We start from the raw sequence: 14171 nt of genomic DNA, 5'->3' as shown, positions 1-14171 counted from the left end.
GTGTATGCAACACCTTGTAACCAGCATTCTGCACGGAGCAGTCCCGTGCAACAAATTTTTAAGTCGGTTCACGGGCTCCCAGGCCGCCTGCAATTCCTGCGGTCTGGAGGAGTCCATGTTCCATGTTTTTATTGAAAGTGTGAGGTTGCAGCCCCTGTTCCATTATTTAAAGGGGCTGCTCCTCAATTTCTGGTTGCACTTCAGTCCCACACTCCTGATCTTTGGGCACCCTGTGCGGAGAGGAGCGGGTAGGTCCGAAGGCCTCCTCGTAGGACTGCTCCTGGGCACGGCCAAGGGGGCCATTAGCCGGTCCAGGCAGTGGGCGGTCGAGGGGGTCGTTCAGCCTGACTGCCTGCCTCGCTTCCGTGTGTACATCTGAGCCAGGGTGTCCCTGGAGATGGAGCACGCGGTGTCATAGAAACATAGAAACATAGAAAATAGGGGCAGGAGCAGGCCATTCAGCCCTTCTAGCCTGCACCGCCATTCAATGAGTTCATGGCTGAACATGCAACTTCAGTACCCCCTTCCTGCTTTCTCGCCATACCTCTTGATCCCCCGAGTAGTAAGGACTTCATCTAACTCCCTTTTGAATATATTTAGTGAATTGGCCTCAACTACTTTATGTGGTAGAGAATTCCACAGGTTCACCACTCTCTGGGTGAAGAAGTTTCTCCTCATCTCGGTCCTAAATGGCTTACCCCTTATCCTTAGACTGTGACCCCTGGTTCTGGACTTCCCCAACATTGGGAACATTCTTCCTGCATCCAACCTGTCCAAACCCGTCAGAATTTTAAACGTTTCTATGAGGTCCCCTCTCACTCTTCTGAACTCCAGTGAATACAAGCCCAGTTGATCCAGTCTTTCTTGATAGGTCAGTCCCACCATCCCGGGAATCAGTCTGGTGAATCTTCACTGCACTCTCTCAATAGCAAGAACGTCCTTCCTCAAGTTAGGAGACCAAAACTGTACACAATACTCCAGGTGTGGCCTCACCAAGGCCCTATACAACTGTAGCAACACCTCCCTGCCCCTGTACTCAAATCCCCTCGCTATGAAGGCCAACATGCCATTTGCTTTCTTAACCGCCTGCTGTACCTGCATGCCAACCTTCAATGACTGATGTACCATGACACCCAGGTCTCGCTGCACCTTCCCCCTTCCTAATCTGTCACCATTCAGATAATAGTCTGTCTCTCTGTTTTTACCACCAAAGTGGATAACCTCACATTTATCCACATTATACTTCATCTGCCACGCATTTGCCCACTCACCTAACCTATCCAAGTCACTCTGCAGCCTCATAGCATCCTCCTTGCAGCTCACACTGCCACCCAACTTAGTGTCATCCGCAAATTTGGAGATACTACATTTAATCACCTCGTATAAATCATTAATGTACAGTGTAAACAGCTGAGGCCCCAGCACAGAACCTTGCGGTACCCCACTAGTCACTGCCTGCCATTCTGAAAAGTACCCATTTACTCCTACTCTTTGCTTCCTGTCTGACAACCAGTTCTCAATCCACGTCAGCACCCTACCCCCAATCCCATGTGCTTTAACTTTGCACATTAATCTCCTGTGTGGGACCTTGTCGAAAGCCTTCTGAAAGTCCAAATATACCACATCAACTGGTTCTCCTTTGTCCACTTTACTGGAAACATCCTCAAAAAATTCCAGAAGATTTGTCAAGCATGATCTCCCTTTCACAAATCCATGCTGACTTGGACCTATCATGTCACCATTTTCCAAATGCGCTGCTATGACATCCTTAATAATTGATTCCATCATTTTACCCACTACTGAGGTCAGGCTGACCGGTCCACCGGTACGCTCGCGGCCTTCCGCGAGAGGTGGGCGTCGGAGGGACTGGAGTGCATCATTACTCCTGGCAACCAAATTTTAGTTTGATTTTAAATATGTTTTAAAGTTTAATTTGTTTTATTGCCGGTTTTAGTGTCCCCCTCCCCTTTTATAGGGGGCACTTGTATAATTTATGATTTTCAGTGCCCCAAATTTTTTTTAAAAAAACAAAACAAGGGCACTTGAGAAGGGTTTTGAGTGTCCTCAGATTAGGGGGCACTTGATTTAACTGTTAATTTTGTCCAACAAAAGAGTTGTAACCAGCATTCTACCGCCAGCAGAGAGCCCATCTGCTGGAGTCCCAAGGGATCCCAGCATCCCTTGGGAGCACGATATCTAAGCAGGCCTCCCATGCTGTGCCAGCACTCTGGAGTCAGAATAAAGAGACTAAGGCCATACTTGCTCAAGACTACAGTACTCAGTCACATTGCTTTATTTGAGACATAACAGCATCTGCGTGGCTTCAATTGACTTGGTCACAGGTATTGTGCACCAAGGGCCGGTCAAAGCAGCCAATTGGAGCCAATCTTAAAAAGTAAGACCAAGAGCATTAAATCAGTCGGTTGAAGAATGTCTCGTTTGTTTCCTGGCCATCTCACTCCCTGGTGATGTTGGGGACTGCCCTGTTCCAGTCACGAATTGATTACGGTCTATCACGCTGCTTGATTGCGCTGATTTGCGGGAGATTTTACCTTTGGGTTTATGCTGGTGTGTTTACGCGGAAAGATGAGTGTAACCTCACCTCAGCAGCACCGGTGCTGTGTCCGGCCCATTCTGCTGATTGCACCTCTGGGGGAAATTCCGTGCCCGCATTTATACAGTGCCATTGAAATATATCAAAATGCTTCACACAATGAATGACTTTCTGGAGCATGGTGACTTGTATAGGCAAACGACAGTTCTGTGTCAATACATCCCACCGACAGCAATGAATGTCTAATCTGTTCTGATGGTGATTGCGGGAGGAATATTGACCAAGACACTGGGAGAAGGCCTGTCCACGTCGACCTTTAACATCCACCTCGAAAGGCAGACTGGGGCCTCAGCTTAACGTCTCCTCCGAAGGACGGCACAATTCGGCACTTCTTAGTACTGCAATGGGCTGTGAGCCCAGGGGGTGAGCAGGGGGTTGTCGAACCCACAACCTGCTGACCTAGAGGTGAGAGTGCTACCCACTGAGCCAAGCTGGCACCAGCCCAGTTCTTCAAAACAGAAATTACTGGGAGGCGACACCGCATCTGTAACGAGAAAACACAAGTTATTCACCCTTCACAGATACTGACTGAGCTGCTGCATATTTGCAGCATTTCTTCTTTATTTGTTATTTCTGTCTTTGTGCCCCTATGCACCCTCGTGGTATCAATTGCATTCGAACCAGCTGCTAGGACATGCATTAAGAGTGAGAATGGGGGCATGAACATTGTGTTTTCCTTGGTCTCTCCACAGTGTCGTATCTGAGATCAGGAATTGCAGTGACACAGCATGGTACAGTAGAGTAGTGGTTTATGTTACTGGACTAATAATCCAGAGAACGCGAGTTCAAATCCCACCGTGGCAGTATGAGAATTTGAATTCTGTTTTAAACATCTGGAAATAAAACATTGGTATCATTAAATGTTTCCATGTAGCTATAGGATTGACTTAAAAACTCAACTGGTCTCTTAGTAAATCTGCTGTCCTTAACTGGTCTGGCCGAGATGTGATTCCAGTCCCACACCAATGTGGTTTGCCTGAAGTGACTGAGTGCACACAATTGTATCAAACCTTCCAGAGCAACTAGGGATGGGCAATAAATACCCAGTTGACCAGTTTCACTCACATTCCGAGAGCAAATTAAAAAAAAAAGAATTCTGTAACCTATTGGATGTTTATCACTTGGGGTGCCTTTTGACCTGACACCGACCAATGGTTTGGGACTAGAAAGCTGGAAGCCAACTAACCACACAGGTTCACCTTGGATCAGCCCAGGCAGTTTCTGTGTTTTGTGCACCTCTCTTTCTCTTCCCCCAACGGCAGAGATTTCCAACTGCATCTCGCTCTCTACAGGCAATGGTCTACAGTCAGTGTAGGAACGCAAAGCTTGCAACATCCCCTCTCCTGCTGTGGGGCCGAGCTTTATAGACCTGAAAGGGGATGTGTAAGAGGGAACCTCGTAGAGGTACATGAACTGAAAAATACTAGAGAGTGGATGTGGAACACTGTGACTGGGCAAGGAGACAAGCTAGTAAAAAGCACAATCAGAACTGATGTCAGGACGTTTTTCTTTACAACGAATGATCTGCACTTGGAATGGACTTTGTATACAGTAGCTGCGGCAAAAGTACTGGAATCATTTATAAAAGAACTTGCATTTATATAGCGCCTCTCATGACCTCTGGTTGAGACCCACACCTGGAGTATTGTGTACAGTTTTGGTCTCCTTATCAAAGGAAGGATATACTTGCCATAGAGGGAGTGCAACAAAGGTTCACCAGACTGATTCCTGGGATGGGGCGATTGCCCTCTGAGGAGAGATTGAGTAGACTAGGCCTATATTCTCTAGAGTTTAGAAGAATGAGTGGTGATCTCATTGAAACATACAAAATTCTTACAGGCCTTGGCAGGGTGGATGCAGGGAGGATGTTTCCTCTGGCTGGGGAGTCTAGAACCAGGGGTCACAGTCTCCGAATAAGGGGTCGGCAATTTAGGACTGAGATGAGGAGAAACTTCTTCACTCAGAGGGCGGTGAGTCTTTGGAATTCTCTACCCCAGAGGGATGGGAGTATATTCAAGACAGTGAGATCGATAGATGTTTGGATATTAAGGGAATCAAGGGATATGGGGATAGAGCAGGAAAGTGGAGTTGAGGTAAAAGATCAGCCATGATCTTGAATGGCGGACCAGGCTAGATGGGCTGAATGGCTTACTCCTCCTATTTCTTATGTCCCAAAGCGCTTTCCAGCCAATTAAATACTTTAAGCGTAGCCACTGTTGTAGTAGGAAACACAGCAACCAATTTGCACACAGCAAGGTCCAAAAAAACAGTATGATGATGTGAGTTTGGGGAAGATCTTTCTGGATAGATGAGGTAGAATGGACTAAATAGCTTTCTGCTCTCTATTTATCTTGTAATTTTGTGACTGGCTTTTTTTTAAAACCTGACAGAAAATCCTCTTGTTGTGCAGGGATGTTGCCACTGAACAGCACCGTAAAGCAGTTAAAACAAAATGCTGGAAATACTCCGCAGGTCAGGCAGCATGTGTGGCGAGAGAAACGGTGTTATCATCATCATCATAGGCAGTCCTTCGGAATCGAGGAAGATTTGCTTCCACTGTCCTTGGGTAGCTGTACAGTCCAATATGAGAACCACAGTTTCTGTCACAGTTGGGACAGACAGTGGTTGAAGGAAAGGGTGGGCGGGGAGTCTGGTTTGCCGCACTCTCCTTCCGCTGCCTGCGCTTGATTTCTGCGTGCTCTCGGCGACGGGACTCGGAGCTCAGCGCCCTCCCGGATGCACTTCCTCCACTCAGGGCGGTCTTTGGCCAGGGACTCCCAGGTGTCAGTGGCGATGTCGCACTTTATCAGGGAGGCTTTGAGGGTGTCCTTGTAACGTTTCCGCTGCCCACCTTTGGCTCGTTTGCCGTGGACGTTCCGAGTAGAGCACTTGCTTTGGGATTCCCTTGTCCGGCATGCAAACTGTGTGGCCTGCCCAGTGGAGCTGATCAAGTGTGGTCAGTGCCTCAATGCTAACCGTGTTAACAGTTCAGGTCGATTACCCTTGTCAGAGCTTTAATACAATTCTATATTGAAGTAGTACTTAATCTCTGCCAATAGATGGCGCTATACTCAACCTTGGTGTAAGGCACCACCCAGTGGATGGCATGCAGTACTACAACATATGTCGGCGCTGTTATTTTATTTGGTGCCGCCTAGCGACAAGAATTTGCATGGTAGCCGTAAGATTTCTGAGGAACATTTTCTGCTGATCTGGAACAAAAGTAAGAGTTGGGCGGGTGCAGATAATTTGACTCTTTCTGTACTTGTGCTTTTTATATAAGACTGTGTAGCTTGGAAACACAATGGAGACAACAACAATTTGCATTTATATACCGCCTTTAACGTAGTGCAAATGTCCCAAGGCACTTCACATAAGCATTATCAGACAAATTCTGACACCGGGCCACACACAAATATTAGGACAGGTGAGCAAAAGCTTGGTCAAAGCGGTAGGATTTAAGGAACGACTCTTCTTTCGTATGGTAGTAGCAAATCAAATGCCAATATTTAAGTCGGATATCCAGGCCGAAGCTTCCGGTGTAACAGTGTGGATATCTTCTAGGCTGCCTCCGAATTACTCTTTCTGGCAGTGCTCGATGATGTACTCCAGAGTCTGACCAGGAGCTCCAGTCGCATGATGGAATGCTTTAATCTTCCATCTATGGCGAAGGTGGCAGGATCAAAGGGTGTAAAGATAAACCCAGCAACTACAGGCTACTGAGGGGAAACTTTTAGAAGCAATAATCAGGGACAAAATTAACAGTCACTTGGACACTTGAATTAATTAAGGAAAGCCAGCACAGGTTTGTTGAAAGCAATTTGTTTAACCAACTTGATCGAGTTTTTTGATGAGGTAACAGAGAGGGTTGATGAGGGCTATGGGGTTGATGTGGTGTACTTGGATTACCAAAAGGCGTTTGACAAAGTACCATATAATAGGCTTGCCAGTAAAGTTAAAGCCCGTGGAATAAAAGGGACAGTGGCAGCATGGATACAAAATTGGCTCTGTGACAGGAAAGAGAGTAGTGGTGAATGGTTGTTTTTCGGACTGGGGGAAGGTATAGAGTGGTGTTCTGCAGGGGTCGGTACTGGGACCACTGCTTTTCTTGATACATATTAATGACTTGGGTGTACAGGGCACAATTTCAAAATTTGCAGATAAGACAAAACTTGGAAGTATAGCGAACAGTGAGGAGGATAGTGATAGACTTCAAGAGGACATAGATAGACAGGCTGGTGGAATGGGCAGACAAGTGGCAGATGAAATTTAATGCAGAAAAGTGCAAAGTGATGCATTTTGGTAGAAAGAATGAGGAGAGGAAATATAAACTAAAGAGTACAATCCTAAAGGGGGTGCGTGAACCGAGAGATCTGGGGGTATATGTGCACAAATCGTTGAAGTTGAGAATGCAGTTTACAAAGCTTATAGAATCCTGGGCTTCTTGAATAGAAATATGGAGTACAAAAGCATGGATAGTATGATGAACCTTTTATAAAACACTGGTTCGGCCTCAACTGGAGTATTGTGTCCAATTCTGGGCATCGTACTTTAGGAAGGATGTGAAGGCCTTAGAGAGGGTGCAGAAAAGATTTACGAGAATGAGTCCAGGGATGAGGGACTTCAGTTATGCGGATAAACTGGAGAAGCTGCGATTGAGAGGAGATTTGATAGAGCTGTTCAATTTCATGAGGTGTCTGGACAGAGTAGACAGAGAGAAACTGTTCCCATTGGCAGAAGGGTCAAGAACCAGAGGACACAGATTGAAGGTGATTGGCAAACGGACCAACTAATAGGCTGTACAAGAAAATACTTTTTTACGCAGCGAGTGGTTAGGATCTGGAATGCGCTGCCTAAAAGGGTGGTGGAAGCAGACTCGATCACTGCTGTCACAGGCGAGTTGGAGAATTACCTGAAGGAAAAAAATTGTAGGGCTACGAGGAAAGGGTGGAGAAGTGGGACTAGCTGAGGTGCTCTTGTAGTGAGCTGACACGGGCTTGGCGGTCCGAATGGCCTCCCTCCATGCTGTAACCGCTCTGTGATTATATCTGCCATGACCAGTTGTGAGGAGGTTGATGGTTGTCCAGTTTGCGAAGAAGGTTTGATCTTTCTTGTTGTACTGTGGGATCCTTTATAAAGAATCTATTCCATATGTCACCGTTCTTCCAAGCATTTTGCCATTGTTCATCAAGGAGTGACTTAAAGGAGGAGAGGTGGCGAGGTTTAGGGAGGGAATTCCAGAGCTTGGGGCCTAGACAGCTGAAGGCACAGCCACCAATGGTGGAGCGAGTGCCTTAAATAAATTCACACACTCTGTCTCGTTCCCTCTGCTGTTGCTGGGCTCCCCACGTAAAGAACTCTCCGTGCCCATTTTATTATTATTATAGTGACACTAGTCATTCCCCAGCATTATTGTGGCATTTATATCACTAGGATACATGATAAGGGGTCAAGGTTGGAACCATCACTTGGAATTCCACTACAAGTGATGGTTCCAGCCTGGTTTAGCATCTAACTTTTGCTGGATGTGTGGGATTTTTTTGTCAATTTATTTTTCCCCCTTCAGACTGGAAGGCACCGACTTATTCTGGGCTCATCTCCGCCCTCTGGTACCTAATTGCAACAGTGACTACATTTCAAAAGTACATTATTGGCTGTAAATGCTTTAGGATGTGCTGAGGATGTGAAAGGGGCTATATAAATGTAACTTGTTTATTCTTGCCGGCCTGTGTTGGCACATTACTGGAGGGCTTCACAGGTGAGCTCCGTCGTGTCCTCTGCTAAAGTTGAGTCACTGGATAATGAGTAGGAGAAGGAATCCTGGATTCCCCCTCCCCAGCTCGGGCATTCCGACTAATTGTAGCATCCTAACTGCTGCCCCGGGGTAAGGTGAGCTAACTCAGCATCAACCAGCAACCAAAGAGAGGATCTGCACGACTCTGCACCACACAAGGTGGTATATTTACCCACAGAGCTTATAGCGAAATCCCTTCATGACCTCGTCCCCTCCCTATCTCTGTAATCTTCTCCAGACCTACAACCCACCGAGATCTCTGCGCTCCTCCAATTCTGGCCTCTTTTGCAACCCCACTTCCATTGTTCCACCATTGGCGGCCGTGCCTTCAGCTGCCTCGGCCCTAAGCTCTGGAATTCCCTCCCTAAACCTCTCCGCATCTCTACTCTCTCTCTCTCTCCCTTTTAAGGCACTCCTTGAAATCTACCTCTTTGACTAAGGCTCTAGTCATCTGTCCTAATATCTTATGTGGCTCGGTGTCAAATAATGCTTGATTAAGTTTGTGTGAAGCGAGCTGTTAGTACACATTGTTATCCTGCGAGTGGGTTCTACGGTGAGTCATTGGGTTTGTTTATAGCCTTGAGAATTAGTGATTTAAAAAAAATCTCAGTTTTTCTCTATGAAGCCACAGTGTGTGTGTCAGTGTATGTGTATGTGTGAGTCATTGTTGGTGGTATTTCTCCAGCGACTTGAGGTGTCTACTGTACATGGTCCATGCCTCTGAGCCGTACAGGAGGGCAGGTATGTAGACCATGAGCTTGGTGACAGTTTTGAGGGCCCCGTCATCAAACACTCTTTTCCTCAGGCGGCCAAAGGCTGCACTGGAGGCGGTGTTGGAGCTCGTCGTCAATGCCTGCTCTTGTTGATAGGAGGCTCCCGAGATAAGGGAAGCGGTCCACGTTTTCCCGGGCCGCTCCGTGGATCTTGATGACTGGGGGGCAGCGCTGTGCGGCGAGGACAGGCTGGTGGAGGACCTTTGTCTGACTGATGTTTAGCGTAAGGCCTATGCTTTCGTACGCCTCATCACCCCTGTGCTCACTGACCTACATTGGCTTCAGTTAAGCAACGCCTCTCAAAATTTTCATCCTTATTTTCAAATCCCTCCATGGCCTTGCCCCTCTCTATCTCTGTAATCTCCTACAGCCCCAAAAAAACCCCACTCCCGAGATGTCTGCACTCCTCTAATACTGCCCTCCTAAGTATCCCTGATTATAATCGCTCAACCACTGGTGGCCTTGCCTTCTGATACCTAGGCCCCTGCCTAAACCTCTTCGCCTCTCTTTCCTCCTTCAAGACGCACCTTAAAACATACCTCTTTGACCAAGCTAATTTCTACTTATGCAGCTTGGTGTCAAATTTTTATCGCATTATACTCCTGTAAAGCGCCTTGAGATGTTTCACTACATTAAAGGTGCTATATAAATACAAATTGTTGTTATATACTTAATAAATAAACAAAATAATTTCTTGTTGGTCTAGAAATTCTGCTGTGATAAAATAACAGTAGGACTGGTCCACTATAGTTGCAGTTTAATTTCCAAACCATTCTCTCTTTGAGCTGTGACTCCCTTGGCTGGAGATCTGCTGCCACTTTGCAACTGAACACTTTCTGCCCCCTGGTGGGGAAGTACCAGGTCTGCACTTGCCTACTGTGCAATCCAGCTGAGATAGGAAACTCGCAGAATAGGATGATCCAGCAAATTGCTTGCGGGTGCCTGTTGAAGAATAAAATGTTTGATCGGATGGCTTACTTTGAGCACCAACGGTCCAATATTTCATCTGTTGTTACTGATAAATTTATGCAAAGTTCACGGTTAGAGTGCAGTTTTGAGCACCCCCATAATAAACTGAGCGCCCCCATAATAAAACGTTGAGGCCAAAGAGAGCGTACAGAAGATATTCCCCAGGATGATGCCAGGGCTGGGAAGCTATAATGATGCGATGCATTCAAGATGGGGGTTATTTCCACTGGAAAAGCAAAGGCTAAGAGGTGATTTAATGTTCAGCATTCCCAAGGGTTTTAATAGGGTGACTATGGATATACTATTTTCTCAGGTTGAGGGGTAAGTGGTGCTTTAAAATCAACGCTTTGAGAATGAGGAGAGAAGTTAGTCAAATATTCTTTAGACAGGAGTATGGATTGCTTTGCCACAGGAAATGAATGAAGTAGAGACCATTGCATCTGTTAAGGGAAAATTGGATAAATGTTTGGGGTAGAGGATGATGCTGAGCTGAGGGGAGAGACCCCTGTGGGCTGAATGGCCTCCTCCTGTGCAGTGAATTTCTATGGTGTCGAAGTGGCTCTGTGGTGACACTCATTTCTGGATTGGAAGGATGTGGGTTCAAGCTCCACTCCAGGATTTGAGGCCATAATCCAGGCTAACACTCTGGTGCAGTACTGAGGGAGTGCTGTCTTTCGAGGTGAGCTTCCAATCCGAGGCCCGATTGGCCTGTTCCAGTGGACTTCAAAAGATCTTGGGACTCGACGCGAGTTCTCCTGGTGTCCTGGCCAACATTCCTCCCTCGAGCAACACCACCAAAAACCAAAAAGGGAGAGCAAAGGGCGCGAGCTTGCACTGCGACTGTCTGTGTGGCTGAGCTGGGAGTATTGGGTTGTTGAGAGGCTGCAACCAGCCAAGTTTTAATCCGTTGAATGCAAGTGATGTCTGGATGATTTACAGGTTGCACCTGGCCCAATTGCTGGTAAATATAACCTGCCACATGACTGGGTCTCGGTTATAAAGCTGCTGGAAGATTTGCTCATTCCTGTAATAATCTCTCGGCCTCTCTCTCTCTCTCTCTCTCTGTTTGCAGATGGTTTGATCTCCAGCGGTGAGAAGGATGGACAGGCCCAGCACGCTAACCCAGGCCTCGGTCTTGCCTTTCTTTGACCCCAATCACGCCCTCAACATCCTGCAGGGCATCAACGAGCTGCGGGTGGAGCGCAAGTTCTTCGACATGACCCTGTCGGCGGACGGCCGAGATTTTCCGTGTCACCGCACTGTGCTGGCTGCGGCCAGCCACTACTTCAAGGCCATGTTCGCCGGCCGGCTGAAGGAGAGCTACGCCGAGCGGGTGGAGCTGCACGGGGTGAAGGCCGACACCTTGGACCTGCTGCTGGACTTCTGCTACACCGGCCGGGTGACCGTCACCCAGGGCAACGTGGAGCCCCTGGCGCGGGCCGCCGACCTCTTCCAGTTCCAGTCGGTCAAGGAGGCGTGCTGCGCCTACCTGGAGCGCCAGCTGGACGTGGCCAACTGCCTGGAGATCCAGGAGTTCGCCGAGGCCTACGCCTGCCGGGGCCTGGCGGAGAACGCCAAGCGCTTCATCCTGCGCCACATCGTCGAGCTGGCGGAGGAGGAGGAGTTCGAGGCCCTGCCTCCGTGCCGGCTGCTCGAGTACCTGTCCGACGACCGGCTGCACGTTGACAAGGAGGAGGCGGCCTACCAGCTGGCCCTGCGCTGGGTCAAGGCTGACCTCCAGCGCCGCCTGCGCTTCTGGCCCGAGCTCTTCGAGCACGTGCGGCTGCCCTTCATCCGCCGCTTCTACCTGCTGGCCTACGTGGAGAGCGACCCGCTGGTCTACTACTCGCCGGCCTGCCTGCAGCTCATCCACCAGGCCCGCGCCTTCCAGTCGTCTGGCTACGACCGCCACGACTACCCGTGCGAGCGGATGAGGGCCCGGCCCTCCACCGGCCTGGCCGAGATCCTGGTGGTGGTGGGCGGCTGCGACAAGGACTGCGACGAGCTGGTGACGGTGGACTGCTTCAACCCGCACAGCGGCCAGTGGCGCTACCTGGCCGAGTTCCCCGACCACCTGGCCGGCGGCTACAGCATCACGGCCTTCGGCAACGACATCTATGTGACCGGCAAGTGAAAGCACTTTACACTGAGCTTGGGGCTTGTCCCTAAGGCCCTCGCCACTAGCTGAAGTACTTTAGTCTGGCCCCTGTCCCCATGGGAACGGGTGTAGGCCTATTCAGCCCCCTCGGGCCTGCTCTTCTATTCAATTAGATGATGGCTGATCTATACCTCAACCCCTGTCTTTGATCCAAGTCCCTTGACACCCCTAACCCAACAAAAATCCATCTCTGACAATATTACAGCACAGAAGGAAGCCAGTTGGCCCATCGTCCCTGTGCCGGCTCTTTGAAAGAGTGATCCAATTGATCACACTCCCTCCCTGCTCTTTCCCCGCCTTGAAGGTCTCACTTGTCCCACAGTATTCGCAGCCTTTTGGCGAAGCGAGTTCCAGGTTTCCACTACACTTCGTGTGGAAAAAGTGCTTCCTGATTTCACTCCTGAATGGCCTAGCGCTAATTTTAAGATTGTGCCCCCTTGGGATGAGGGACTTCAGTTACGTGGCAAGACTGGAGAAGCTGGGGGTTGTTCTCCTTCGAGCAGAGAAGATTAAGGAGAGATTTAATAGAGGTGTTCGAAATTATGAAGGGATTTGATCGAGCAAATCAGACAGAACTGTTTCCACTGGCAGGAGGGTTGGTAACCAGAGGGCACAGGTTTAAGGCCATTGGCAAAAGGAGCAGAGCAGAGGAGAGATGAGAAAATCTTTTTTTATGCAGCGAGTTGTTGTGTGCTGAAACGCACGGCCTGAAGGGGTGGTGGAAGCAGATTCAACAGTAAATTTCAATGGGGAATTACATAAATAATTGAAGGGAAGAAAATTGCAGGACTATGGGGCAAGAGCAGGGAGTGGGACTAATCGGATCGCTCTTTCAAAGACTCAGCACAGACTCGATGGATCCAATGGCCTCCTTCTGTGCTGTAAGATTCTGTGATTTGTCCTGGATTCCCGCACTAGAGGAAATAGTTTCTCTGTATCAATGCTATCGAATTCCCTTGATCGTTTTAAACCTCTCGATTAGATCACCCTTCAATAGAATACATTTGAAGGGAGAACTCCCCCCACCCGCTCTTCGTACAATAGTGTCGTTGAGTCTTTTACATCCACCCGAGAGGGCAGATGGGGCCTCAGCTTAACATCTCATCCGAAAGATGGCACCTCCCTCAGTACTGCACTGGATTATGTGTTGAAGTCTCTGGAGTGGGACTTGAACCCGTGACCTTCTGGCTCGGAGGCGAGAGTGCTTAAGTCAGCTCCCTCAACAGAGGCTCGAGGCTAAACTTCACAACCCGATGAAATAAACACAACTGTGAACACCAGACATCTGAAATAAAAGCAAAAGCTGCTGTAGACTTTTTTTTTTAAATTGAGGCTAAGAATGTGGGCATTACTGGCAAGATTGGTATTTGTTGCCCACCCTCTGGTAGTTAAACCGCTTCTCCCAAGAGATTGCTTTAGCTTCACAGCCACACAAATATGTGGTACAATCAAAACCAAACCTCACGTTAGTTTGAATTCGGTCGTTCAGTGTGAGATCACCTCAGAGGTGAACGTGATCTTGTTTTTAGAAGCTTCGAGAAAGACAGCTCACCCAACATTAAAATAAACTTTCTGGGTATATGTGTCAGCACACTCACGTCTGAGTCAGAAGGTTGTGGGCACAAAAATCTAGACTGACACTCCAGTGGAATACTGAGGGAGTGCTGCACTGTCTTTTGTTTGGGATGTTAAACCGAGGCCCCGTTTGATCTCTCAGGTGGATTTAAAGGATCCCGTGACACTATTTCAAAGAAGAGCAGGGAAGTTCTCCCCGGTGTCCTGGCCAATATTTATCCCTCAATCAACATCACTAAAACAAAAACAGTTAACTGGTCATGTTCATATTGTTGTCCGTACTTCACT

At 48.2% G+C, this 14171-nt stretch overlaps 1 protein-coding gene across 3 annotated transcripts in view; it reads left to right on the top strand.

The window, feature by feature from the left end:
- klhl21 (kelch-like family member 21) overlaps positions 1–14171 on the top strand; it is a 29814-nt gene that overhangs the window by 6839 nt on the left and 8804 nt on the right. For 2 of the 3 annotated variants that reach the window (XM_070860432.1, XM_070860433.1), the window contains exon 2: positions 11223–12276. In XM_070860432.1, the coding sequence (XP_070716533.1) occupies positions 11250–12276 (1027 nt within the window). In that variant the 5' untranslated portion in view covers positions 11223–11249. Of the gene's footprint in view, positions 1–9131; positions 9150–11222; positions 12277–14171 lie in introns of those variants that run through there. The other variant, XM_070860434.1, reaches the window with a different exon arrangement.

Source organism: Pristiophorus japonicus, chromosome 18, assembly GCF_044704955.1.
Source record: "Pristiophorus japonicus isolate sPriJap1 chromosome 18, sPriJap1.hap1, whole genome shotgun sequence".
NCBI lineage: Eukaryota > Metazoa > Chordata > Chondrichthyes > Pristiophoridae > Pristiophorus > Pristiophorus japonicus.
The sequence above is the reverse complement of the archived record's forward strand: the minus strand, read 5'-3'. Positions and strand labels throughout refer to the sequence as shown.